This window comes from Oryzias melastigma, linkage group LG7, assembly GCF_002922805.2.
Source record: "Oryzias melastigma strain HK-1 linkage group LG7, ASM292280v2, whole genome shotgun sequence".
Taxonomy (NCBI): domain Eukaryota; kingdom Metazoa; phylum Chordata; class Actinopteri; order Beloniformes; family Adrianichthyidae; genus Oryzias; species Oryzias melastigma.
This window is the reverse complement of record NC_050518.1, coordinates 3563994-3590180: the sequence shown is the minus strand read 5'-3', so window position 1 is coordinate 3590180 and position 26187 is coordinate 3563994. Positions and strand designations below refer to the sequence as shown.

The 26187-nt window shown below is 38.7% G+C and overlaps 2 protein-coding genes and 1 non-coding gene across 4 annotated transcripts; 1 reads left to right on the top strand and 2 right to left on the bottom strand.

Moving 5' to 3' along the window:
• Positions 1-795: 795 nt before the first annotated feature.
• Positions 796-18834, bottom strand: mbd6 (methyl-CpG binding domain protein 6). 2 transcript variants are annotated; one of them, XM_024293016.2, is made up of 13 exons: positions 18571-18834; positions 17435-17650; positions 17057-17196; positions 16297-16399; positions 13610-13781; positions 9595-12003; positions 7424-8406; positions 6846-6954; positions 6624-6769; positions 4393-5157; positions 4211-4254; positions 4011-4077; positions 796-2342 (listed from the first exon to the last, which is right to left on the bottom strand). In XM_024293016.2, the coding sequence occupies exons 3-13, from the start codon at positions 17170-17172 to the stop codon at positions 2271-2273; spliced, it is 4986 nt and encodes a 1661-aa protein (XP_024148784.1). In that variant the 5' UTR covers positions 17173-17196; positions 17435-17650; positions 18571-18834; the 3' UTR covers positions 796-2270. The 2 variants fall into 2 exon arrangements, with proteins under 2 accessions (XP_024148784.1, XP_024148785.1); XM_024293017.2 differs by lacking the exon at positions 18571-18834 and adding an exon at positions 18204-18516.
• A 357-nt stretch (positions 18835-19191) lies between these two features.
• stac3 (SH3 and cysteine rich domain 3) lies at positions 19192-24710 on the top strand. The gene is made up of 13 exons (XM_024293568.2): positions 19192-19557; positions 20199-20239; positions 20620-20698; positions 21039-21195; positions 21318-21415; positions 21559-21619; positions 21980-22077; positions 22235-22304; positions 22464-22513; positions 22626-22708; positions 22789-22840; positions 22913-23050; positions 23157-24710. Exons 2-13 carry the CDS (start codon positions 20232-20234, stop codon positions 23262-23264), a joined length of 1002 nt encoding a protein of 333 aa, XP_024149336.1. The 5' UTR covers positions 19192-19557; positions 20199-20231; the 3' UTR covers positions 23265-24710.
• An 836-nt stretch (positions 24711-25546) lies between these two features.
• LOC112159872 lies at positions 25547-25660 on the bottom strand. Its single transcript, XR_002921552.1, has one exon. It is a non-coding gene; the product is annotated as a U5 spliceosomal RNA (small nuclear RNA).
• Positions 25661-26187: the final 527 nt, after the last annotated feature.

The window sequence follows — 26187 nt, the reverse complement described above, 5'->3', positions numbered from 1 at the left end:
GTATTATGGATGGATGAATTGAATTTTGAGGTTTTTTGATCACACAGAATACTTGTGAGATGCAGAACAACTGAAAAGATGCTGGAACAGATGCAAAGCAAGGTGGGGGTAACATGATGGTCTGGGGTTGGTGTGTAGTTAGGGATTCCCAGTTGTCTCTGAAGCCACCAATCTGTTTGCCAATCATATCTGCGGTATAAATGACATCACCTCGCCCCCAATGTTCGGTTTTATTTCAAAATGTATCATGAAGGTTCCAAAATGGTTTTCAGCTTTGAAAATTTTGGTTTAAAACAAATTTAATGGCAAAAAACTGAGATCCCCTTGGAATAAATCTTTGGAAGTTTGTGTAAAGTTTAGGGAAGATTCACTTGAGGTTTTTTTTAGCCATCTTTCACACACAAAATTTTGACTTTTTCTTTGCTTTGTTTTCAGATTTATACATTTTGATTTTGTCCCTACACGTTTGGTCTTTATATTATTATTTGAAACTGGTTTGATTTATATTTTTGTATTAAAAAAAACAGTTTCAGGTTCATGTGGAATAATTGTGCAATATATTAAAAAAATATTGAATAAATGTATTTGGTACTAAAAAGATCAAACAATATCACAAAACAGCTTAAAAGATAAATTATTAGAGCAAATTGTGTAAAGTAGTGAAATAAAAAAGGACTACATAGGGTTACTAAGACAAAAACTAAACTATTTCAGAACAAAAACCCACACAAGGTACATTTAGTGTAAATAGTTTAATATTAAATAAAAAAGGACTCCCATATAAAAAAAGAAAGCTACAGTCCACAATTTAATCTGTTCTTTTTTAACATAAGTATTGAAAGCAATGGGAAGAATGAGAAAAATAATTACAATTCCAAGAAAAATTCACAATTGTTCTCTCTTGTCTCTCTCAGACCATATAAAATCAAACACATTAACTGTACATATGTACAAATTTCCATGTGTAGAAATTGCATATTCTCCTTTTGTATTTCAGTTTTGTTTCAGTAAGCGTGGCTCAATGCCAGAAATCTTGGGGCGGGGCAGTGAGTGGAGAAGCGCTCGAATAGTGATTTTAGGAGACAGAGATTGATATCACTCCAAATCCACAAACTCCAAAACACAGACTCAACAGATCCACATAAGACAAAAGTGTCACTCTCTGTCTATGAGATACCTGACATCCATCCCACCAATCAGAAGGGCATACAGTACTTGGCATAAATCTAAAGGTTCCTGGGAAACTTCAAATTCCCAGGAAAACCATTTCTTCCAGATTTACCTTGTAGCTGAGGGCTGACGACTTTGGGGTTTGTTTTTCATGAAACATTTTCAATCACAACAAAGCTACGTGTAATTATCCACAAGTAACAGTATGTGAAATGTCTACGGGTTACCAAACTACCAATCAGAAAGATGTTACAGGTCTTGTTGGAGGCCCTGGCGCAACATAAAATAAAACAACGGGTTTTGCAAAAAAAAAAAAAGACTTCAAGTTTATGTATTGAATTACAAAAAAATTGAAAAGCCTATTTTTCTGAGTGGTCAGTGGTTGGTGTAAACTGCCAAAGAACCCCCCATCTTTCGAGGCTGAAAAATTTCTCCGGCTCGTCTTTTGAGGTTATTTCACACTTTTGAAAGAAAAACAAAAAACTTTTTTCTCATGTTTTCCCACTTTTGTGAAAACTTTACAGACGTTCCTATTGAAATACAACACCATCGAAACACAACAGCAAAGACAGACAGGTTCTCCTGTACTGTAGCAAAAATAAATTTGACAAAAAAAGTCAGTCAGTAGGGGCTCAGCAACAGCACTGTTGTCCAATACACTCAAACATACAAAAAGCACACTCATCGAAACATATTCAGACACACTTAAACAGAGAGCATCGTTCAAGTAGATGGGCTTTCATCCTGACTCACAGTAAACCACTAATGAGAAGGAAACAGTACTTGTTTGTTATTTTGATGGTTTTCATCAAGACCATTCTAGCATCAAATCCCCTAATTGAAAAATCTTTGATCACAACGTCCATTATTTTGTGACCCAAGATAAAACCTAGTGAAAAAATATCCACAAAAATCTTTTTCACTTAAAAAAAAAAAAAAAAATCGTATGACTACATATTTCTCCTATGTCTTTTTTTGTAGTGGTTGCCATAGCAATTCTTGACATGACAACAGCATCAAATTAGTGCAGTTGGGTTTCTTTTAAAGAGGAGAGAGGACAGATGCACTGAAATGGAGAGCTTGAACAGTTCCTCCACCTATCACTGCCTCAGAGACCTGGCGCCTCGTCGCCGCCTCCCCCGCACCGACCTCTCAGGCTTCAGGAGTACAGTCTGCAAAAACACAACAAATCAACACTTGAAACTGGATCAATTTCATTGATAGGGATCAAAACATTTTTATAATTAGCCTCAGTGGGGAAAAAAACTCAACCCCTTTGAGCCAGAATTTCACAATAAAAGTTCTGGACGTGTAAATGTTACGGCCTGAATTATATCATAAGCTGACTGAATGAGAGTGTTGCTTTTAACTGAGAATATGAGAGCATAAAACTACACCAGACCATCATAAACGGTCATCAAAAGCATCTTTTGTTGTTTCAGCACTTAAAGGATACACCAGAAAAAAAAACTTGCTTGTAAATACACCAAATCCTAAGGATTGTCACTGATATTTCTACTAGAATAGGCGTAACAATTCATTTTGACAATGATTCGATTAGTATTATAATTTGTGATTGCCATAGCCGATATTGGTTTATTAACGATTCACTGACCTAAATTGAATCCAGAACGTCTTTAGCTAAAAATTCAACCATTGTTTCTAACCAGGAAGTTTTCCAGATTTCTTGTATTTCTTACAACATAATGAAATTAAATATGTGTACAAACAAGTAAACAAGAATGAATGTCAAATCCATATCCATTCACATTTCAGTTTCATAAAGTACATCCCATTGTTGTTTTTCCACATCAAAATACTACAAATGGAACATTATTAGAACATTCTTCCACACTGTGTTTCCACTCATTAGACTGTGATGATGGTTAGATCTTTTTAAATGATTTTTTTTTTTTATAGTATAGGTGGATTCGATTAACAACTTGCCTCAGACAGATCGATCTGGTTGGATTGTAGGAATAGAAATCTATTTATTGATGAATTGATTAATCGTTATACCTATATTTTATAAAATAAAAGCTACAACAAAAAAATAAAGAGGACAAGGCTTTTTTGTCAACATTTGCACCAACTTCTTCTCACAGTTACAAGGCTCTGGATCTAGTCTTTGTGGTGGCAAATCTAAATCTGAAAGTTGTGTTACTTGCTTCTCAAAGTTAAAAGTTTATCTCAATGAAACTGGTATTTTGCAGACATTAGATAGCAAAAAATAAATAAATAAAAAAGAAATGTTGATACACCTGAGTATTCAGTAACTTTGACATGCATGAGCTCTTTTTTCTACCAATTACTGCAGAACTTTCAACAAAGAAAGCTCATTTTCTGCGTTAAATCTCAGTGATCTTTATTCATTTCATTTTTCCCAAGTGTATTTTATTATAGTATAACTGTTTAGTTTGAACAGCTGTTCTTTGTATATGAACAAGTTATAATGATTCTAATGATGTAAGAAGAGCTATTTAATGTTTAAGCCAAAGATCCACAGGATTTTCACACTAAGAAAAAGGATATTTATGTAAAAAACAAACTACAGACCTCATCTCTTTGCAGTGAGTATAAATAAGTGAGTAAAAGAGTGAGTAAAAGAAATAAAAAACATCCTAATTTTGTTAGTTTCAACACACTACATAATATTATTTGCATTCGTTAAAGAACAAACATTAATAACAGCAAAAAGCTTTAAAGTGTCCTTTATGCTAGATTACTAAAAAAAAGTGATACATTTCACAAAAATATAAATTTAAAAATTGTAATCTGAGTTTCAAAAGCTGTGGAAGTGAACAAATGTGTATTTAACAGATGGAGGAGGCGGGTCTTACTGCGGCCTTGATTTCTTCAAGTGCTGTAGCATCCATGTCTCTGAAGTCTTCCAAAACATTCTGTAGCCTTAAAATATATTTTAAAAAACAGTGAGTTTTGAAGACTGTATATTTAATAGTTGAGTGATCAGTAAGGGAATTAAAATGGGATTTAATATTGAGGTGTTTTTTTTTTCTTTTACATTTTAAAGGCAACTTACGTTTGCTTCCTTTTCCTTCCTCTTCTGGCTCCTCCTGCTTGATCCTTTTAGAATAAAAATGATGAAATTAAAATATTGCCAAAATAAATTCACTTTTTATTGACTTACATCTCAGCGGTTGATACTCCTTTAGTTTCTACTACTCAGCTGTGATGTTGGAAATGTCTTACACACAGACTCACCACTCCCTGTCCGCTGTCCAGCACGGTTTCAGTTGTGTCCTGACCAGGCCTCTCGCTGTTTCCATCTCTGGGGCTGAGGTATCCTTTATGAGGGAGGTGCCCCTGCTGATCTACCCCCGCCTCCACAAAGGGACAAACCGCCCCGGTAGTCGCGGTGCAGTCCGTCTTGGCTTCCTCCAGGTATATAGGTGGCAAAGGAGGTTCTTGGTGGACGTGACCCTCCATAGCTGGCTTCCTCTGTAAGGGTGATGTCGGCCCGTCCTCTGTGGGCTTGGGTGTCCCTTGGGCTGGGGAATGTGCTGTTGCTTCCAAGTTGAGTCGTGACAAGTCTGGATTGCGTAGAGAACAAGCCCGGCGTGGGCTAAGGGTGGCTGGGGAACTTGCCTGAGGGAAAGTTGAGACGGTGGTTGAGGGGAAATGGTGTTCGACAGGGAAGGAAACCGGCGGTAAGGCACAGAAGGGGGAAGTTGGGTCAGTTGGCCTCAGCTGGCCACCTTCTTCCTGTTCTTTTGCACTGACTTGAAGGAAAGAGGTATAAATGGTGTCCATGAAAGAAGTGTAGGGGTCGATGGCAGGCTTGCCCTCTGATCTTTTGTGAGGGAGTGGAGTTGATTCTGGGGCAGGAGATGGAGTTAGAACTGGAGCAGGACTTGGAGTGGCCTCTGGAGCAACTTCACTAGCTGGTATGTCTTCTTGAGGAACAGGGCTCTGGGTTTCCTGCAATAAATCTGACTTTTCTCCATCAGAAGGTGGTGCAAGATTAAGCTATAAATAGAAGAAAAAATATTATTCAAAACACAATCCCAAACTACATAAACTTCAATCATCTTTTGATCTATTTTCCTTATTATTGTGCCATTTTTAGCCAAAATTAAAAAAAAGCTGTCATTTTCTAGGACAAAGTTTCTGCAGAGCAGCAGGAGTTCATTAGAAATTCACCTCTGAGTTATGGGTGGGACCGTTGGCATGGAAAAACCCCGCCACCTTCCCTCCCCGCTGCTGAGAGCTCTGTGTTTACACTCTTTCCCGTTAGCTTACAGCCCCTCACGCCCTCAACCCAACATTACCAATGCAGTAGAGTAATATTGGAGCTATCCAGCCGCACAGTTTTGAGCCAGATGGCAGCTCACAAGAGGAAAACAAAGACATAGACATCTGCAAGTGGATGCATCAGAATGCAGCAGCTTGTGACTTGCCGATTGTAGCACTTCAGTAACTGCTAGAAGCCATCCATCCATCTTCTTGACCGCTTCTTCCCTGTCGGGGTCGCGGGGGTGCCGGAGCCTATCCCGGCTACTGAAGGGCGAAGGCGGGGTACACCCTGGACAGGTCGCCAGTCTGTCGCAGGGCCTCAATCACACACACATACACTCTCACATTCACACCTAGGGTCAATTTAGAGTCACCAATTAACCTATGAGGCACGTTTTCGGACAGTGGGAGGAAGCCGGAGTCCCCGGTGAAAACCCACGCATGCACGGGGAGAACATGCAAACTCCACACAGAAAGGTCCCAGCCGGGATTCGAACCGAGGCCTTCTTGCTGTGAGGCAAGAGCGCTAACCACTGCTCCACCGTGCAGCCCACTGCTAGAAGCCATTTGTGGTTTTTTCATCTGCTCCTGATTCACAACAATTTCAATAAAGAAATACTCAAAAACACAATTTTAAGCTTAAATTTTGTAATATATGTCCTCCATCATCAGAAAAATGCTACAAGAACAAGTTAAAAGCTAGAGGTGTGTATTTACAAGCATTTGGCGATACGATGCATATCATAATACATGTCTCACTATACAATACCTGTCGGGGATATTTTGCAAGACTGTTTAAGAAATGTTTTCACTACTTTTTTTTTTTTTTTTAAAGAGTCTGAACATTCAAAGCAAGCTGGTTCTCCAGACATCTAGTTGTTGTTGTTTTGGTCGCGGTGTAGAGCTGCACAAAGAGGGTCAGTGTGCCGTGCTGCCAACTAGCAGTCAGAGGTTTAGGTGGAAATCAATACATGTATCGCCAAATTAAATATCACAACATATATCGCCTACACTCCTATTAAAAACAGATTTAACTTTGTGGACTTTTAGCTGTGCTTAGTTCCTGTCTAAACTAATAAACCAGCTGCACAGGGAACCAGCTGTCCGCCCATTTGTGACAGGACTGCAGATATTTGTTGTATTATGTAATCTTTTGAGTGTAACACCCACTTTATTAACAAAAGAAACATGTATGTTACCTGTATACTGTTGAGCAGATTGATGGCTCCATCGGGACCTTGGAGTAGAGACATGCCTAAAGCAGAAGCTTGAACAGGGGACAGAAGAATTGAGCCCGCTTCCATCCCAACCATGTTTGGGAGGCCAGTGATACCAGAAACATCTCCTAGAAAAAAGGTCATATTTGATTTCATTAAGATACTTTCTTTCCCAGAGAGATGCATTATAAGAGATGGACTTACCTAGTAGAGCAGGATTTAGCAAAGTAGGCAGTAACTGCTGGAGGATGGCGTTGTCCTTGCCTTGGAGAGCAACTGGAATGAGGGTGTCAACACTGCTCTCACTGGTTACCTGAAGAGAAAAGGAGAAGAAATTACTTTTTTGTTTGTTTTTGTCAAGAACTCAAAAAACAAAGAAAAAAATTCTGACAGAGATGCAGGAATAAGCTCAAAAATTAAAACACATTTCAAACAAAATATGCAAATGGTAGCATATGGGATAAATGGTATATATTTACACTTTATATTTTGTATATATTTGTTCTATTTTAATCATTTTATTTTTTAAAGGACATATATCATGCAAAATCCATCCCTGGAAAATAATTGGGTCCCACGTTATCATTTATTTTTATATAGTTTACTCTGAAATGTCTTAAACTAGCATAATATAGACCCTTTAAGCTGTTACTGACTTAAAATGTTGTACTTCTGAGCAAACTGAAGAATGAAATAGCGAAAAATGAAGCAGTTACGGGAACTAGATCACAGATCTGGGGAGTTCAGGATTAGGTCAAAGGAAAAAGGGGGTGGGAGCCTACCTGAGGTGGGGTGTGCTGGGTTTGCTGTGCAGGAGCTAACTGGGTGTTTGGAGGAGGGTGGAGCTCAGGAGAGCTCAGGGCAGCAGTGAGCAAGGCAGGGTTGAAGGGCAGGAAGGCTGCGGGGGGAGGAGGAAGAGTGGCAGGAAGGAGCAGAGACTGTAGGGCTTGAATAGGACCCTCAGCTCCTGCAGTGATGGGAAGAAGTCCCTGGGTGAGTTCCAGGAGCCCCGGGCCTGTCAGAGAGGATGGCTCCAGAAGGCCTGAGGTCTTATCCAGAGCAAGGCCATCCAAGGTGGTAGGGATCTGTTGTGAATGCTGAATAGGAACTTCCAAGCTGACCTGACTCATTTGACCCAACGCAGAGAGAGGTAACAAAGACGGCTGCTGTTGTCCAAGTAGCAGAGATGCCATAAACAGCGCCTGAAGACTGTTTTTCTCAGATAAATCCAGATCCTGCCCAGCTGAAGGGGCTGAGGCTGACATAAAATTCTGCAGGCCCATCAGGTTTAGTGGCAGCTCCCCTTGGGTGCCACTCAACAAGGGCAACAAGGGAAACAGAGGATTGCTGTTAATCTGTTGCTTTTGTTGCTGATCTTGTTGTGCATCTTGCATTAATAACTGCTGCTCCTCTGGTTGCTGCTGCTCTGCGAGATTCTGCTGCGGTGTAACGGAGGCAGGAGGTGTCTGTGCATTTTGCCCTCCCATCCACAGCCCACCCAGGGGCAACAAAGCCAAGAGTGCAGGGTCCAAAACAGATGGTAGACCTCCAGTAGAAGACAGTAGCTGAAGCAGCTGCTCCTGGTTCATGAAAGGGAAGGCTTCCGCCAGAGGCAAGGCAGCAACAGATTCACACACGGCTGAAGGGGTAGGAGGACTGTGGCTGTCTTCATGGTGTGACAAGACGGCAGACGTGGGACTAGAAGCTGCTGAACGTTTGGTCATTGTAGAGGACTTTGGGTCTAAAAATCCATCCTCATCCGATCCTGGAAAAAAACAAAAAAGTCCTTAATTGTTGTTTTGATTGACATTTTTTTTCCAAACGCAGATGTTTTCATTTAAAAAAGCAGCCTCTGGGTCAACAAACAGTAAAAAGCAGGTCTTATAAATATAAAAGAATACAGGAATTCATTAAAGACTCACTGCAATATATTGTGTTTTTTAGCACATTCTTGTAGTGTTTTTCTCATGATGGAGGACATATATAACATAATTTAAGATCAAAACTGTGTTTCTGAGTATTTCTTTATTCAAATCGTATTGGCTCAGGAGCAGACAAAAACCCACGGCTTAAAAAGCTTGGGTTTGCCATGGGCAAGTCAAAAATTCCCTTCTCCACTACAGGTCTGATGCATCCACAAATAGATCAATTAACGTCTTCATTTTCTTCATCTGAGCTGCCATCTGGCTCAAAACTGTACGTCTGCACAGCTCCAATATTGTTCAGTCTTTTTGCTACGCTAATGTTACCTTGGGCTTGTGAGGTGCTATAAGCTAGCAGGAGAGCGTGTAAACAATACGCTAACTTCCAAGCCAACTGTCCCGCCCACAACTTGTCTTAAAAACAAGGCTCTGATTTTTGCAACAAAAAAAAAATTTGCATAATCATAATTAAAAGACTAACAGGAACGAAAAAAATATATACAGCTGGTGAGGGACAAAACAACAAGCTGTAGTGCATATAACAAAATAAGTTAAAATGACTATCACCGGAACAATAATATGCCTTAAAAACGAGAATTTTAAGATAATTTAATTTTAAGACTTAAAACAGAATAATTTTCATTTATTCTTAAATTTAAAAAGTACATTTAGCTAAAAATTAAAAATAGAAGTATCTTGAGCGCTTACAATCTGAAATACAAAAATAATTTAAAGATTTATAAAACAGTTATATCATTTACTCCAGTAATTCCACATATGTTTTAATGTTTTATTCGAAACACAAAACTATTGCTGTCTATTCTAGTTTTTTTTTAATGACTGAAGAATGTTTTATCTAGATACTAAATAGTCAGTTATATATTCCAGTTTTTAGTAACTAAATTATTCCTTTTTAAGGCTGTACATTTGTATGAATACTGCACTGTTCAAATATTTTTTTTATTCTTTGTACCAGAGACAATGACAAAAAAGTACTATTTATCTATCAACTAGTACTATAGTGTTCTTACTTGCAGTCTGGTTTTCTGGGGAAGACATCCGAACGTTAGTCGTGTCGTTGGAGGGGTTGCTGTTCCCCTGTGTCACAGTGGAGGATGCAGCAAGAAAGGCTAAGACATGGTTGCTAAGATCAAGAGGCTTTGGAGAGGAAGGGATCGGCGGCAGAGCGCTGCCTTGACGCTGACTCAGGTCCACTGACGTGGCTGTGCTGTTGCTCCCACTGTCTGCTGCCACGGCCCCCTGTGGCGAGGGTACCTGTGACGAGGCCTGGGACACAGAGTCTGTTGTTGGAATGTGATTATCAGTCGATTGTTGCTTGTCTGTCGGTGACGAGGTCATCTGCTGGGTTGAGCTACTGCTTTGGAAAGCTAAATTTGACTTCGGAAGCACTGCTGAGGGGGAATGCTTTTGTGGAGGACTCGATTTATTAGACTGAGCCGGAGACTGTGATGGAGTGAAATGTGGAGATGTAGGTGGGGACGAAAGTGGCTGCTGCACCAAGGATATGGGATTAGTGTTATCTCTACGGCATGGAGACTGCGGCTGTGGGAGTCTGGTGCTGGCAGAAGGAGCTGGAGAAGACGGTGACCGTTTGGGGCTCTGTTTATTAGTGTGTCCACCTCCTTCAACGAACGCAATTCTGGACTGAGCTAAAGCAGAGCTGGCAGCTGAGGCAGTGGTTTGTGCATTTTGCAGACTTAACAGATGCAACAGAGCAGACAAAGGCTGGGTTGGAGGATCTAAGCTTAGGGGTGAAGGTGTCAGGCTTGTAGTGAAATCCAGAGCCTCGCTTGGCCGAGTGGTCCTGGATAGGTGTGCCTTGTGCCGCGATGAGTGGAGTCTGGCCGTCTGCCCGGGGGCGTTCTGGTTATCCAACGATGCAGAACCCTGGTTCTGCAGTGCTGAGGTAGAGGAGGAGTGCAAGGAGGAGGGAAAGGAGGAGGAGGAGGAAAGGTTGATAACTGCAGCAGAGACAGCATCTTCTGGTGGAGTTCTCCGTGATCCATTAGGCAAGGCCTGTGTGTCTTTAAGCATGTTGAGGACAGTGGGGGACCGCCGTTGCCTCTTCCTGTAAGAAGTATTTTGTTCTGCTGTGGGGGGCAGGTGAGGCAAAGTGGAAGCCAGGGACTGGGCCAGAGAGTGGGAGGGGGGAAAGAGAGCAGCAGAAGCTGCAGCGAGGGAATGGGAAAGCCTAGCAGAAGCAATGCAAGGAGAGTGGCTGTTATGTAAAGTGCTGTTAGTTACCTTTTGTTGCTGTGGTGTCTCTTTCAAGACATCCAGAGAAGACAAGCTCCCTGGGGGGGCAACTGCATTTAAACTCTGGCCCTGGGTTATCTGGTTAGCGAGCTGAGCCTTGGCAGCGGCAGAGAGTAAACTGCTGGCCGGGAAAGAGGCCGGGCGTGGCAGCTTGCCTTGATGGCTATAATGGTGATTCAGTAATGGCCCAAGAGGTACACTAGAGGGCACCGGAGAGTTCCCACCAAACCCTGGAGTTCCTGCGCTGGCAGTTGGAAGCATGATAGTCTTCAAGGGCTTGGAGGAGACTACATGGGGGTTATTACTGCTGAGAGTGGTCAGTAGGGAGGGATTTGAAATGCTGAGAGGGTGGTGATTATTAGTGCTGTTGCTGCCTGAGTTTTTAAATTGCTCCAAAATGTCTTCAAGTTTGTACTTGGGGAAATGGGGGCTGGGGTTTGGGGATCCACTGGGGACAGGAGACCGTGGGGAGGAGGAGGTAGATTTCCTCCTCTGACGCAAGCTGCTTCCCGTCAGCTCCCCTCCCTCTGGAGCTGTCGGGCCCCCTCCCTGCCCGCACAGAGAGGAAGGAGAGGCTGAAGGGTGGCGAGATCGCTGGTGAGGGGACGCGCTCAAACTGTGAACAGACGGAGAAAGGGGAGTGGAAGGAGAAAGAGGAGGGGCTCCCACAATCACAACATGGGGGTGATGATTATGATTCTGTGCTCCTCTTACACTTCCACTAAGAGCTATAGGAGAAGAGGGTGGAGGTGATGACAGGGGTCCTACTCGGGGAGAGCTCGGGGTATCAGGGGTTTTGGGTGTTCGTTGACCTTGACTGACTTTCTGAGGCGTGGGGGTGCACGGCGACCTTGGAACGGAGCTATGAGCTATAAATGAGGAGCTGGATGAAGAGGTGGAGGATGTCGGGAGAGCAGAGTGGTGGAGTTTTCTAGGATCTAGAGAATGATGGGAGTTGGTGCCTGTATGAAGCACAGAGGGGGAGCCATTGTAGGGATAGATAAAGTGGTGGGGGGACTTTGGGCTGGCACAGGGATTCGGGTGGAGGTTGTTGTGAAGTCGGGCTGAGACTGGATGGAGCTTTTGAAGAAAACTTCCATGATCGTCTTCTTTCCTTTCTGCAGGTTCTGGTTTTGGATCTCTGCTGTCCACTTGACCCACATCTGAAAGGATTCATAGAAGAGAAACCGTATTGAGAATTTTTTTTAAGTTAAGCACAACATCACAAAGAATGAATCTTATTTTTTTGTATTCTAAATGTATAGCATATGGGACAAAAATGTCTCAAACAGCGCATTTTGCTTTTGGTCACAACAAACCAGACTTAACACAACAGAAGATATAAGACATTAGCATTAATAAAACCCGTTAGTCTTCAAAAAAAAGTCTCAAGGTGGCCGATTAAATTAAAAAATAAAAATTTAAAAAGATTTTAATTGTAAATAATTATATCCTAAAGTGAAATAAAAACATTTACATATATAATACAGTGTTCTCTCGCCATATTGCGGTTTACCTTTAGCCGTCTTACAGATTTTTTTTCAGTCTAATTTTGCATGATTCTTGGTTGTTGTTTTTTTTTTCCAGAGCACTGTGCTCTGCGTCCTGATTGGCTATTGACCTTGTCAATCAACCTCCTTCCTCTGTGCCGTGTAGTGTGTAGTGAGGGCTTCTACACCCTTTAAACATCCATAATCCTACTTTGTGGATTTCACCTATTGCAGGTTGTTTTTAGAATCCAATTCCCGCGATAAACGAGGAAACACTGCGTCTTCCAATACAGCAATTATTCAAAAAATTATTCAGATGTCCGTCATTTAAACAAGACCATAACTTGATGGAGATTTACTATTTTATGCCTCGCAGACAGAAAGGTGATGGGTAAACAGGATTTATTTGGGAGGAAAACACTTCTTTTCATTTTTTGATCAGTTAGTGTCTGTCCTGCCAATATTCAGTTCATTCTTCCTTGGTAAGAGGAAAGAATAAAAATGTAAAAAATGTAATTTTCATATTCTTCTCACCCCTTTCACCAGAATTTTGTATACGCCACGATGCTTAAAAGACTTTTTGAGCATTAAAAAGTCCAACTTTTATTATTGTAACATCTCTTTAAACCCGCTGTTTATTGGAAACGAGCATTCATAAGAGATGGGTCACTACTAGAAGATATACCGACCAGACCCCCTGCCAGTCTGGACGGGGGGAGCAAGAGACTCCCCACTCAGTTTAGACTGCTGGAGGGGTGAAAGTTCAGCCGATTTATATACTCCCACACGATACGCAAACCATGCATGAACCGTGCGTGACTATTGTGCTGCTTATATGCAATTCATTATTGATATGTGCATCAATTACTTAATTTTAATGTGATATTTGTGCCATATACACGATATAAAAGCTACTCATCGGTGGTACATACGGGAAAGTCTGTTATGCATACGAGGAACGATCATGGAAAGCCACAAATTTATGTATGCATCTCGCAAAAATCCCCCACATTGCGTATGATTTGTGTAACTAAATAAAACATGCATAAACTGTATGATTCTCAACTGAAAATCTGAAATTCATGTAAAGACCCATCGTCTGAAACCTTCACCGCACAAAATTCAGCACTGATGCCCCAAAATATGTCAAATGCAGAAAACATTTTACAACTAGAAAAATATATTCTCCAACAATTATTTTTGAATAAATTGTATAGTTTGTGTAAAAAATATGAGGATACAGTAGATTGTCTTTCTGTCTCTGTGATTTTAAAGTTACCTGGATGATGAAAGTTGGCAAATGGATGCTGTGAGCCTTGCATGCTCCGACACAGAGCGGCCATCGCCACCACTTTCCTTCGATGATTGCACAGTTTGGTCATATCCTGCTCTGGTTTACCTAAAGGCTGACTGCGATGTTCCACCTTCACATCCACACTGAAGTTGAAAACCTGCGAGATTCAAAATGACAAAAGGGTAGAGAGAATTGAAAAAATAATGCTGTAGTGCAGGTTTTCTACCATCTTTACTAATTTAGTTAGAGGAAGTCAAGAGAATTTACAAAAAGGTTTGTTGTGATGCTACATTGTGCAAATGTTGCCAAGAAGTTTCCATTTTGCTAACTATGAATATGAAAGATTGAAAGGACTTCCAATCAAGAAGTTCAGAGTAAGATGCAGATCACACCAAGTTAACCTCAGATAACCCATGGAAAACAAAAAATAACTTTCAGGTCTGTCACCTGTGACTCACAAAACCAGAGAGATCGCTTTTAAAGTTTAGACTTGACACTTTCTAAGAATTTGAGGGTTACAAAGAAAAATTCTGAACTCAATCCTTCCATACTTGATTTGATTTAAAAAAAAAAAACAAATACCACAGTTCACTTCCCAGGCTGGTCCAGACTAAGTGCACGGGTGAGAAAATTCTTCTCTGAACAAAGCAAGCGGACAGAGACCCGCCTGCAGAGGTGATCTCAGTACAGTACACGTTAGAGATGTAAGGATTCAGTCAAGTCACGATTCAATTTGATTCCCAGTTTTAAAGTTACGATTTCAATTTTTTTTCCGATTTTTTTTTTAACACAATGAATTAAAGGTATTTTAAGGCCAAGTATGTTTTCTTTTTGCCCCTTACATCAAACTGTCTGTTTTCCTACTAACAGAAATAATTCAATAGAAATAAACAGTTATACATAATACTGAAATGATCACATATCCTTTCATACTCGGTTCATGTTGTGCTCCGCACCCGCGCCCGCTCAGCGCAATCCCCCGCAGCTGCACTGAATGATCAACCCAGTTCAACACTTTTTACGCATAATTGCAGCAGCGCAGCACAATGACCAATCAGGGCCTCGGATTTGGGAGTAGCGCGTGGGTAGCATCCACTGTAAAGCACGGAAGGCCCAAACATGATCACGAAAAAGAAATGAATCATTGCGGTTTGTGTCCAGTTGAATTAATGTGACACCTAGACAGACATTAAAAGTACAGAGTTGTGAAAACAAAAAAGCCTAGAGCAAGATTTGGGGGATTTGCAGGTATGACGTTTTGCTCCGAGGTTCTTCCTTTTGTAGGTGGCGGAGGAGATAACTGTGTGAGTGCGCTGCAACGGTGTGGATACCACTAGCTGAGCGCATGGTCATAAACCCACGTAGAGCGCATTCTTGAATGCACCACACACGGCCGGTATGTAAGCACCTTGAACCGGGTTGAACATTCAGCGCACGCTCAGTGCGTGCCCGATTTGTCTGTAGAGCTCGCGACCCAACTTAAAAACTTGCGCAGACGCCAGGAATTCTGGTGTGCGCGTATTTGCATTGACTTTTCATTGAAAGCGTCCGCTTGATTGTGCGGCCAGTGTGTAAGCATCTAAAAACACACACAGGCGCACACACACTCACAGGCGCACCTGCATGAAAAGCTGTCAAATCGATTTTTTTATTTTCTCCATCGATAAACATGTTGACGATTTTGAATCGTTTTTTTCACCGATTCCCGAAGAATTGTCACATCACTTACAATTTAAATATGAAACGACTGATTGGGTCCAACTCCAAACATCATCAGCCTTTTAGAAACTAACAAGCAACACCAGCCGGGAATAAAAAGCTGTGGAGGTAAAAGCTGTGAACCAACCTGGAGCAAAGAGGAGATACACCGTCTACTTTATAACTGAGCAGAAACACAAATAATGCAGCTGCAGGAATATGCTGGTATTTTCTCTTTTTAGAGAAATATGTATGAGTAGGATTTCAAACTCAGGAACAGATCTTCTTCACACTTTGCCACACCTTCATAAAAGATATAATTTGCATTACACAAATGTGGAAGTTCTGGTTAAAGAAAAGAGAATTGGTCGCTGTTTAAGGGATTTGATAAAGTATTCAGAACAAGGTTAGTGTTTAGTCCTTTGCTTATAGCAAAACAAATGAACTTACGTGTTTTTTAAATCATGCTTTGTTGCAAAAAAATAAGCAAAACATATTGAAAAGGACTTTGAAATGGCTCACCTTGAAACTTAAAATTATTTTCAGAAATCTCAACTTGAAACAAGAAAATTATTTCTTTCTTTCAAGACCACCTTGACTGTTTTTCTAGAGCTGCATTACCTCACCCTCCCAATTTCCGGCACATGCTTTTGTTTTCAGTTAATGTTGGTCTTTAATCAGTTCCAAATGAAAATCTAACATTTCACTAAAAAACATGTTTCAATGTCCTATTTCTGTACATCATTTTTGCTCTCTTTAATATTGACAATATATACACATTTTATTTATTTTAAATGGAAAGAAGCACTAAGTCAATGTAACAACACCACATTATCAAGGAAAAGATTTTTTTTTTAAATATTACCAGACAGCACTGCTAAATGGAAAATGGCACTATTAAATATACAAATGATTTCACCACTTCCACCCTAAACCATATCAATCATCATCTTATTAAGTGAAGTAAATTGTACCTTATTGAGTATAAGTGGACATTCCAGACCACATTTGCAGGTACCATCAGTCAACAGATAGGCCTTGACCTCCTCTAGAGTGGAAAGGGCAGCTCCACTGGGACTACAGGAAGAAGGAAAGGACATATTTTTTACCCAAGAAGCAGGATAATGCACATCTTTGCATACAAACAGCTGCAACATCGCACAAAAATGATTCTAAGCTTTATTACACAAATGTAAACTTTACCTAATATAAATAATGTGGCAAAAAATGGAACAAACACAAATCAAAAAACAAAAACAAAAAACATATATATGCATTACTCCAAATTGCAAGTTATGAAACCAACATGTCACTTTCCAACAACACTGCAAATTATTTTACTTTCCAAGTTTTTTTTAAGAAATTGCTTTCATTTTCACTGGTTGGATTTCATAATAAATTTATAGATTTAATACTTTTAAATTATTTCATAAATATGGTTTAATTTTACTATGAATGATTTCTGAATTGATCATTCAAAACATAACTAATACTGTTTTATTAAGAAAACACAATACTCTTGCAAGTTTAAGTAAGGCCAACTGGCAACAAAGATTGCAAAAGGTGCTGATAATTTAGATAAAGAAAACACACTAAAAACTGTTACGTTGGATTTTTTTGAGCAACTATGTGAAACCAGCAAAAAGATTTAAAAAAAAGAAATATTATTATTTGTAAGTGTTGACATCATTAACAAATAATAATGTGACAGCTTGCTTTTCCTGTTCCACATACCTGACATAGATCACCTTCCCCCCTTCCTCCCTCCTCTGCCAGCCAATGGGGACATGTATTGCAGCGGTGTGGACCCCATCCTTGTCCCCGCTGACAGTCTCACTGCCTCCCATCATTTTGTTGCTGTGGCCTCCAAGCACCTGTAAAAAAGTATGAGGAAAAATATTTACTTGTATCTGTTACTGTGATGCTTTCAAATTGTGATAGAGAAGACAAGAAGCAGAAGGCAGGACAGCACTAATGGGGATTTAGCAGGATAGTCATGAGGGCACATTCATTCACATAACTTTTTTGGAATTGCATAAGACATATCTGGAAAAAAATGTGAAACTATTATATTCTGTTAGTAGCATAACATAGAAACAACATGTCAAATACCTTGTCATCTTTGAAAAGCCAGGATCTGTTTTGGCTATGGTCTCCACAGTCCAATGAGCATGCTGATGGGGTTCCACCTCCAGCCAGTGAAACCTGACTTCTCCACACACTTGGAATTTCTTCTACCAGAAGAAAATCCAAACTTTCAGGCTAACTTTTAACGGCTTTGACTGTTTGGATCACATCCGAATAGAAGCTTAAATGACGAAGCAGAGCCTGCAAAGACAGACAGAAGCTTATTATGTAACATGGCAGAGGCAGAATTGCAAATTACATCTGCCATTTATTGAAAACCGATCTGAGCCAGACACTTTTGAAAATGATCAAACGAGATGCAGCACTCTTCAAAGGGAGACATTAGTCCGAGAATTGTGGCCACTTTTAAGTAAAAGGGTGTGTTTGGGTAGGCCCGTAGTTTGCTGGTTTGCTAGCTAAAAATTAAACAGCTGCCCCCAAAAAGCAGCTAAACCTAAACAAACAACAAAGAAATTAGTTTAATAAAAAACGTTAGACTTCAGTATATGTGAGGCAAGCAGTCACTAAAATATTTTTTACACTGATGACACGGCAGCTAGCCTAAGAGCTAATAGCCAGGCTAGCAAGCTAAGACTACTTTGTAGTATGTTGTCGTGACAGCTGTCAGGCGCACAAAACACTGATGCAAAACTCTTGTATTAGCAACGGTTACAAGAGGCATCCCGTGCAAAACACTGTCTCGAACAAAAACACAACAACTTAACTATTTGAATCGCTATTTTCTCTTACTTACAGATAGATATCCGTTAGGTAGCCACAACAAATGCTGATCAACCTTTTTTGCATTAAGCTCCGTGTTGGCTAAGTTTTGAAGTCTCCGCTTTTCTAGACCGCGGGTGAATCAAGTTAGCTAGTTAGCAGGGACACTAGCCAGTGAATGTTTTGAAAATGACTGGTACTTTCAACAATTATCCGGGACATTAACTATTACATAATCTAATTCACGAATTAGCGACGTTAACCAGCTATCAAGATTTACGCAACGTCTGGCCGCCAGATATAAAAACAAAGAGCAATAACGCTTCATTTCACTGCGCTTGGGTTCCTGGGTAACCGCTACGAGCTATGCTAGTTAGCAGAGCTAAAGGGCTGAAATTTACTTGGTTCTGGAGAGTCCCAGCAAGACCGAGGGATGTCCCGCTCCCCGTCCACAACGATCCGGCCGTTGCTTTTAGTCTCTGTCCTGCTGAACCGTGTAGAATTCACAATTATTTCAACAACCATAACGACCAATGTAATCCCCAATTCACAGTTGCCCCTTGTGTTTTTTTCTTTCTTTTTTTCTTACAAATTCCAAGCAAAAAAAGGAAAAAAAAAAATAATGGAGTTTTCTTTTGGGCATGCGCACTGAGCGCTTGAGGAATCTTGTACCCAAAATGCAACGGGACCTTTGTAATGTTCCAGTGCAGGATAGAGCGTCCTGACAAGAGGACACTCTGCATATAATTAATATATATAATATAAATAATTGTTCTAATAATAAAATTGATTATACAATTAATAGAATAATTATTTATTATATAATTTCTAATTAATTAATATTATTTATTATATAATTTATAACGATAGATAGATAGATAGATAGATAGATAGATAGATAGATAGATAGATAGATAGATAGATAGATAGATGGTACTGTGTGTGTGTGGGATGGGGGCGGTATTCTTTTTCCATCCCACTGAGGCTTAGTGAACCTCAGCTGTTGCAAACTATCAACTTAACTCAGTAATGCCAAGCCTCCCATGCACAAAAACACACACACACACACATATATAGGCATGCATAAATAATAATATATTTGCAGTCCCTTTACGCTATTTCATAGATTTGGAATGTATAAAGATATATAACTTAATTGAGGTTTTATTCAAAGCCTACGATCACCTGAAGAACATCAAGAGACCACACATATAGGATCAGAGTGGATCCCAAAGGTCTGAAGTGACGGGACATTTTGGGCGTCTGTTTTGTTGGACTCAGTAACACAGATCATACGTCACACCAGTCGACGTCTGCTAGTCAAGACTAATCATAGAGTTTTACCAACATACTGGATTTATATATTCTTCAGTGCTCTTTTGTTTAAGGTAGGTTACAGCTACATATTAAATAGTGGCTGTTAATAACCATTTTTCTTTGTGTTCTGTAAGCAACTTAAATGTGTTAGAGTAATTTTAGTTTATCATTCACCCCTGTGAAAGTCTCTAAGACTTTTGTGTCCAGAATGATAGCTAGAGTTTTATTTTGTATTTTTTCATGACTGGAAACAGTTCCCATATTTAGCTGTGATGAGATTGAATTTCTCTACCCAAGAATAGTTGGGGCGAAGCTGACAAATGCAGGCAAACATTTTGGGTTTAAGTGTGTGACAATTCGTAAGTCCTAAGCTACACGTAATCTTCAAGCCCAAAATAATGAAGCATATCTGTTCTTTACAAAAACTACTTTTTTATAGTTGATATTTCAACCTAAAATGATTTCTTGGTTAACATCATCAACATGGAACAGCAAATTTGTGGCCAAATACTTTTAAAATGTTCTTATTTTAATTTTTAAACAAAGGCTATCTTAAAATATTAAACATATAAGTTGTGATAGAATGATAGAAATTGTCACAATTAAAAAAAGTATTTTCTGACAACAGTATAATTTTTTTTGAAATTATTTTTAAAATTCTAAAGTTTTAAGTAAATCAACCCCTTATAAAACATTGTTCTTTTATTTCCAGGTTGGAAAGTGTTAACATTGTCTGCATTGCATCATGGACCAGTGAGTACACATCTGCTCGTTATTTGTTGCGTCTGCATCAACTGAATATTTCAAGCTTGTTGGTTTTCATTTAAATTAAAACTCAATTTGATAAATCATACTATTAGTGTTCTTCTTCGCAATAAAGCCAACTTAGCTACCTGTTAATTTCAATGAAAGTGCCTCTTTATATAATTTTATGAAAATAAAATGATTTAATATTAGTATTTTTTGTCATTTGGAGTAGGTTTTCTTCTAATTGTATGGATACCTTTATGATGTTTGGCCTTTTCTAGTCTAATTTTGTCACATATGTACAATTTAACATGTTACATCTGTTAGAATCTGTTATGATGAATTCTGTATTTTCATTGCTTTTTTTCCACATTTGTGTATTTCAGGGAGGATGACAAAAACTCTGTGGATATCCATGACAATCCTCCAGTTCCTGACAATGTAGTGAAGGAGGAGGGAGACACAGTGAGTGACAGCACCATACCAACCACCCACCATTAGTACGGCCATTCCCGTGATGTTTAAAATAGCCACCAGTTGGAGCAAGGCTGCAGTCCACTGTCAACGTTGGAAATATGAGCACGGCTTTACAGTGCCCTGAAGCAAAGGATGATGGTCTTATACATGCAGTCTAGACAGTTTGTTTCACAGTCAAAAACTAGAAACTATTTCATCACAACTCTCTCTAACTTAAAATCATAAGAAATACCGCTCAGTATTGATTAAAACTCATCCCAATAGAGATCCTTCATCAATAATATATGTTTCACAGTTTCTGCTTGAGCTGTTTTTATTGTTTTTCAAGGTCTACTTCATTTACGAAGAGGAAGTTGAAGTGGAGGAAAAGGAACCAGAACCTCCCCCGGAGCCCATTGTTCGGGTCAATGACAAACCCCACAAATTCAAGGATCACTACTGCAAGAAACCCAAATTCTGCGATGTCTGTGCTCGCATGATCGTCTGTATGTGCAAATCGGTCCAGGCACATTTCACAATTACATTATGCTGTCTTAGTAATACTATTTTCTACATCAACATTATTTGTGACTTTTCTTTTACTGATTCTGATCTGCACATCTTCCAGTGAACAACAAGTTTTGTCTGAGGTGTAAAAACTGCAAGACCAACATCCATCATTCATGCCAATCCTATGTCGAGTTCCAGAGGTGTTTTGGCAAAATTGTGAGTTTTTGTCATAATAAAATTTGATAATTTACATTAATATAGTGTCAAAGTGATAAAATTTTGAGGAAACTCAAATTACTAAGTAAAATTGCTATGGAAAACCTAAAAACTCTAATAGTCGTTGATTTTTGTATTTGCAGCCACCCGGATTCAGAAGAGCTTACAGCTCCCCTTTGTATGGCAGTGACCAACCCGATCCAAGTGAGTCCAGAAAAGTTAGCTCATAATATTGTCATAACCAGCTACTATTTTAAAATATTATTTCCCACAAGAAGAGAGTTACCTGTGTGTTGGAAAATGTGTGTAACTGATTCAATAATATGAATTGCTAATTTATGGAATATTACATCAGTATTTATACAGAATTTGTAGCTCCTTTTGGCTTAAACATTAAATTACAAAATTAAAGGCAACATCTTAATCTTAGACTATGATCTTCTGCATCTGTAACTAAAATTACAACAGATGCAGAATCCCATAGTCCAGATTAAGATAATGATCAAGGAATCAAAGCTAAATAGATGAATTATTATTTTAGATCATAAATGTGCTTTCCACCAGATAATCCAAACCGGAATGACCCCGTCTTTGACACCTTGAGAGTGGGTGTCATCATGGCAAACAAAGAGCGCAAAAAGAATGAAAACGACAAAAAAAATGTGAGCGACATCCTCTTGTTTCAAACTTAAACTGAAAACATCATGAGCTGATGGTGTAATAAATAAAAAATGTTGTTTTGACTAAAATTTGAAGTAATATACAATGCTTGTAAAGCTTTTAAATGGATGAATAAAAATCCATTTGTGTTTTCTCTAGATGATGATGATGATGGAAGAGGAGGAGGAGGAGAACCAACAACCCAAAGAAAATGAAGAAGGAGGAGAAGGTATTCATGAAAACTGTTGCTTAGCTGCTTTGTGGGAATGATACACTGATAGACATAGTATAATATTATGTATTAATATAAAATTTAACCTACAAACAGAAGCCATTGGTGAGTATTGTTTATTTTAGATAATGATTTGTGAATTCTGCTTGAATTCAGGGAAACCTGAGGATAAGAAAGAAAAAGGAGGAGACAAAACAGATGACAAGGTATGAACATTTTTGTCAATGAGTAAATACAAGTCCCATGAAGCATCCTGTAGGATTAATGTTTAAAATGTTCATTTATGTCCGACAAACAGCACAATGTTTGTATTAACAGAGTAAAGGGACTTTCACGGGCTCTCACTATTACCTGGCTCTCTACCGCTTCAAGGCCATCGAAAAGGACGACCTTGACTTCCAGTAATTTTTGTAATGTTTGCATATTTAAAAAAATAATAGTCCAAATTATCAAAAATACTGTTTGTGTGTTTTCGTGTTAGCCCTGGTGATCGGATCATAGTCCTAGATGACTCCAATGAAGAGTGGTGGAGGGTGAGTTCAGCGTCTTGGAAGTTAAACTGTGCTCTAGCGTTACTGTTAAGGCCTAAACGTCTATATTTGCAGGGGAAGATGGGCGAGAAGACGGGTTACTTTCCTACAAACTACATCATAAAAGTCCGTGCATCCGAGAGAGTTTTCAAGGTGACCCGCTCTTTTGTGGGCAACAGAGAGATGGGACAGATTACTTTAAAGAAAGATCAGGTAGTGCTTGAAGTTTGAAACCAGATTTTAAACATTTGTTGCTTGATGTTTAAGCTAAAATGGATTGGATTTACTCTAACTCCGCTCTGATATCACTTTATTCCAGATTGTGGTGAAGAAAGGAGACGAGAAAGGGGGCTACCTGAAGGTCAGCACCGGACGCAAGCTGGGCTACTTCCCTGCTGATTTGCTCCAGGAGATCACTGTGACATAAAACCAGAAACATGTAACAGGGCTGCAGCACATCCAATGTGTTCTCTGATTTTCATAGACTGCTTCTTCATGTATTTAATACCAAACTGGTCTTTGTTTTGAGTTAAGTTTTAAAATAATGTTCACACGCTTTAAAGTTGTTCTCATATTAGTTTACAGGAATCCTAGTTAAGTAAATTAAAATGATGAAAATGTAAAAATAAGCACTGATTGGAGCATGGGTGAGGCACAGCATTAATAAAAACTGCATTTCTGCACATTCAAAGATTTCATGATTATTCTTTTTATTATTTACAAATAAATATTTCCCCTTTTTAATTTATCTTAATACCTACATTTAAATAAAACAATTTGCCTTTATGTGCTAAAATTTTATAGTGATTGAATTTACATTTGTAAATTTGACGGTGGTAAAGCACTATTTTTCTAAATTCATTAATTATTGTTTGTGCCAGATTGGCAAGAAAACCAAGTACAATAGTATTAAGCCTTACTTTAGGCTCTGAACAATTTGAAACAGAAGAAGAAAAAATATTATTGTACAATCTGGTCCTTTACATGAACAGAATGAATGAATGAAGTAAAATCACATCTTTCTAAAAACATTTTTTTGATTGCTATTTATTTTGATACTATGTTTAGTGAATTCTAGTTTTACCCACTTTAAACTGATATGTTTCTGTTTCTATAATGCTTGTAGAGTTTTAAATTTGTATTGTCTTCTGTTAATTGCCATCTTCTAAAACCAAAAAAATATTAATTGAATAAAGTCAGGCAAAAAGTAAAATAATTCCAATAAACTAAATCCCCAAACTTTGACTCTCCAAACTGATTTTTGTGTGTTTTCTACTGCCTTGTTTTTAATTGCTTTTCTGTTATAAACAAGGGATTTGTGTGTTCAGAACAAAACTATGGAAGTATAAAGGAACAGTATAACAAACGCAAGGAGTGACAATTAAATACAATTCTTATTCCATATATAATTCTATATTTCCATTTTAACTTTTGTCTAATATAGCTATAAGAATTTCTAATTCACTCATTATCTGGTCAATGCTTAGTATACATTTTATTTTATTTTCAGTCAACTTTCATAGATTTCCAAATCCCATTCCTGACACAAACCTGTATTTTTCTGGATGGGACCGGCACAAGGAGGACCACTGACTGTATATTTTCTAGTTTAATAATATAATGCTAATATGCCTGGTATGTAACACTAGTATAATTCATTAAAATATGTCTGTGGGGAGGACTCAGACTTGAGGCTTTTTACCTAGGCAGTAGTGTGAAAGGTCCAGCCCAAGGACCAACACTAGATTACACTCATTGCACTCCCTGGTTAGCAAATCCAGCATTCCTGTGCCGATCCTACACCCAGACAACTGAGCCATCCATCTACTATTTTTATTAAATTGTGGAAATATCTAAAAAAAAAAAAAAAAAATCTATTCAAATATACCTCTTTTTCATAAACCCATATTCTTGTGTACAAAGATTATATTTTTCTGCACATCCTCTTTTTTTCACCACATAGGCACACGATGCTCAAAGGCAGTAAACATTCATATAATTTAAAAGCTATACAAACTCAGATTTTATTTGAAATATATAATCTAAATAACACTGAACTTTCCCCTTTTTCATTATGTTGTGATTTACACAAATTTGCTATATAATCATAGTTTTATGATTGCCCCCATTTTCTGTTTTTCTCATGCTATTCATGGACGTTAAGTGTTGTTAATAAAGTTTGCTTTAAAAGAAAAAGAACACTCGTCTGTCTGAATTTTTTAATGTATTGTAATGTATGTATATTTATAATCATATACCATTTACTGGTATTCTCAGTGTTATTTTTCTCCTGTCTTTTTGTTATGTATGTTTTGGAAGATAAAGTAAATTTGACTAAAAATGACAGTAAAAATTGACCCCAAAAATAAATGGGAATGAGGAAACCGCACACCCGTTTTGTTTTCCCCTGAGTTTCTTCCATATTTATATACAGTCTATGGTTTCTTCTTGTACCTGATTATGTTGTTGGCAAAGAGGTGAATGGATAATTAGCGCCCTCTATTGGAATTCAGTAGAATCGAGGAAACTTGATCAACGTTAACATGCGAGGTCAATAATAATGGTAGGATTCAAATATGGTGGAACGCTGCTATAAACACTATCGTCCTTAAGCAGTGCACCTTAATAAATTAAGAACGATGAGTCAAGGAAGGCGCTGTAGCTTATTTGGGTCCAGTTTATACAGGTTTTTTTTCCACAGTGATAGAAAGCCCCGTGTTAACAGGGCATCAAAAAATTGAGTAAAACTCTTGTTGTTCCTCTCCACGGAAATCTTTAGTAAAAGGCGAAAGATTTATACGATCTGAAGAGAAACAAGAGTGCTACCTTCGACCGAAAACAGGACAGACGCCATTGCCGCCCATGTTGATCTGTGTGTCGGTTTACAATTTCTTATAAAATATACACATATTATCTAAGACCGCGGCACAACTTCACACGTCTAGTCATATTTATTCCTAATACGACAAATTTAGTTTTATGTATGATTTATAGCGAAGAATTGGTGATTGCGCGCTAAGGATTATGGGAAATTCACACGTGACAGTGGTCTGTTCTTCCTCTGCAAGTTCCAGCAAGCGCTTTAAGAAAATTATTTTAATTTCAACAACATAACCTCAGACTTGGGGTTTCATAACTGCGTGTGATAATTATCAGACAAAAATATGTCTTTTTCACTTTTTTAATCTCTTACGCACACTTTGATTAATCGTTACTGTAGCGGACTGAACTCATACCGTTTCTACTGCTTGTTTGTGTCACCGGAGATCCAAATAAACCTAACAAATATACTTTGCATTGTGGGAATCTGTTTTTTTACGTGAGGTAATCATTGGTGGCTCCCCCTTTTT

What these genes read in the sequence shown, in the direction of transcription:
- mbd6 (XM_024293016.2), bottom strand. Translation starts at nt 17,172, where the DNA reads ATGATGGGAGGCAGTGAGACTGTCAGCGGGGACAAGGATGGGGTCCAC. An exon ending in ATCTGCTCAACAGTATACAG is followed by an intron (nt 5,158 to 6,623) that starts GTAACATACATG and finishes TTCTATTTATAG; the next exon opens with CTTAATCTTGCACCACCTTC. An exon ending in GGAAGGAAAAGGAAGCAAAC is followed by an intron (nt 4,078 to 4,210) that starts GTAAGTTGCCTT and finishes ATATATTTTAAG; the next exon opens with GCTACAGAATGTTTTGGAAG.
- stac3 (XM_024293568.2), top strand. An exon ending in AGAGGTGTTTTGGCAAAATT is followed by an intron (nt 21,416 to 21,558) that starts GTGAGTTTTTGT and finishes TTGTATTTGCAG; the next exon opens with CCACCCGGATTCAGAAGAGC. An exon ending in AAATGAAGAAGGAGGAGAAG is followed by an intron (nt 22,305 to 22,463) that starts GTATTCATGAAA and finishes GCTTGAATTCAG; the next exon opens with GGAAACCTGAGGATAAGAAA.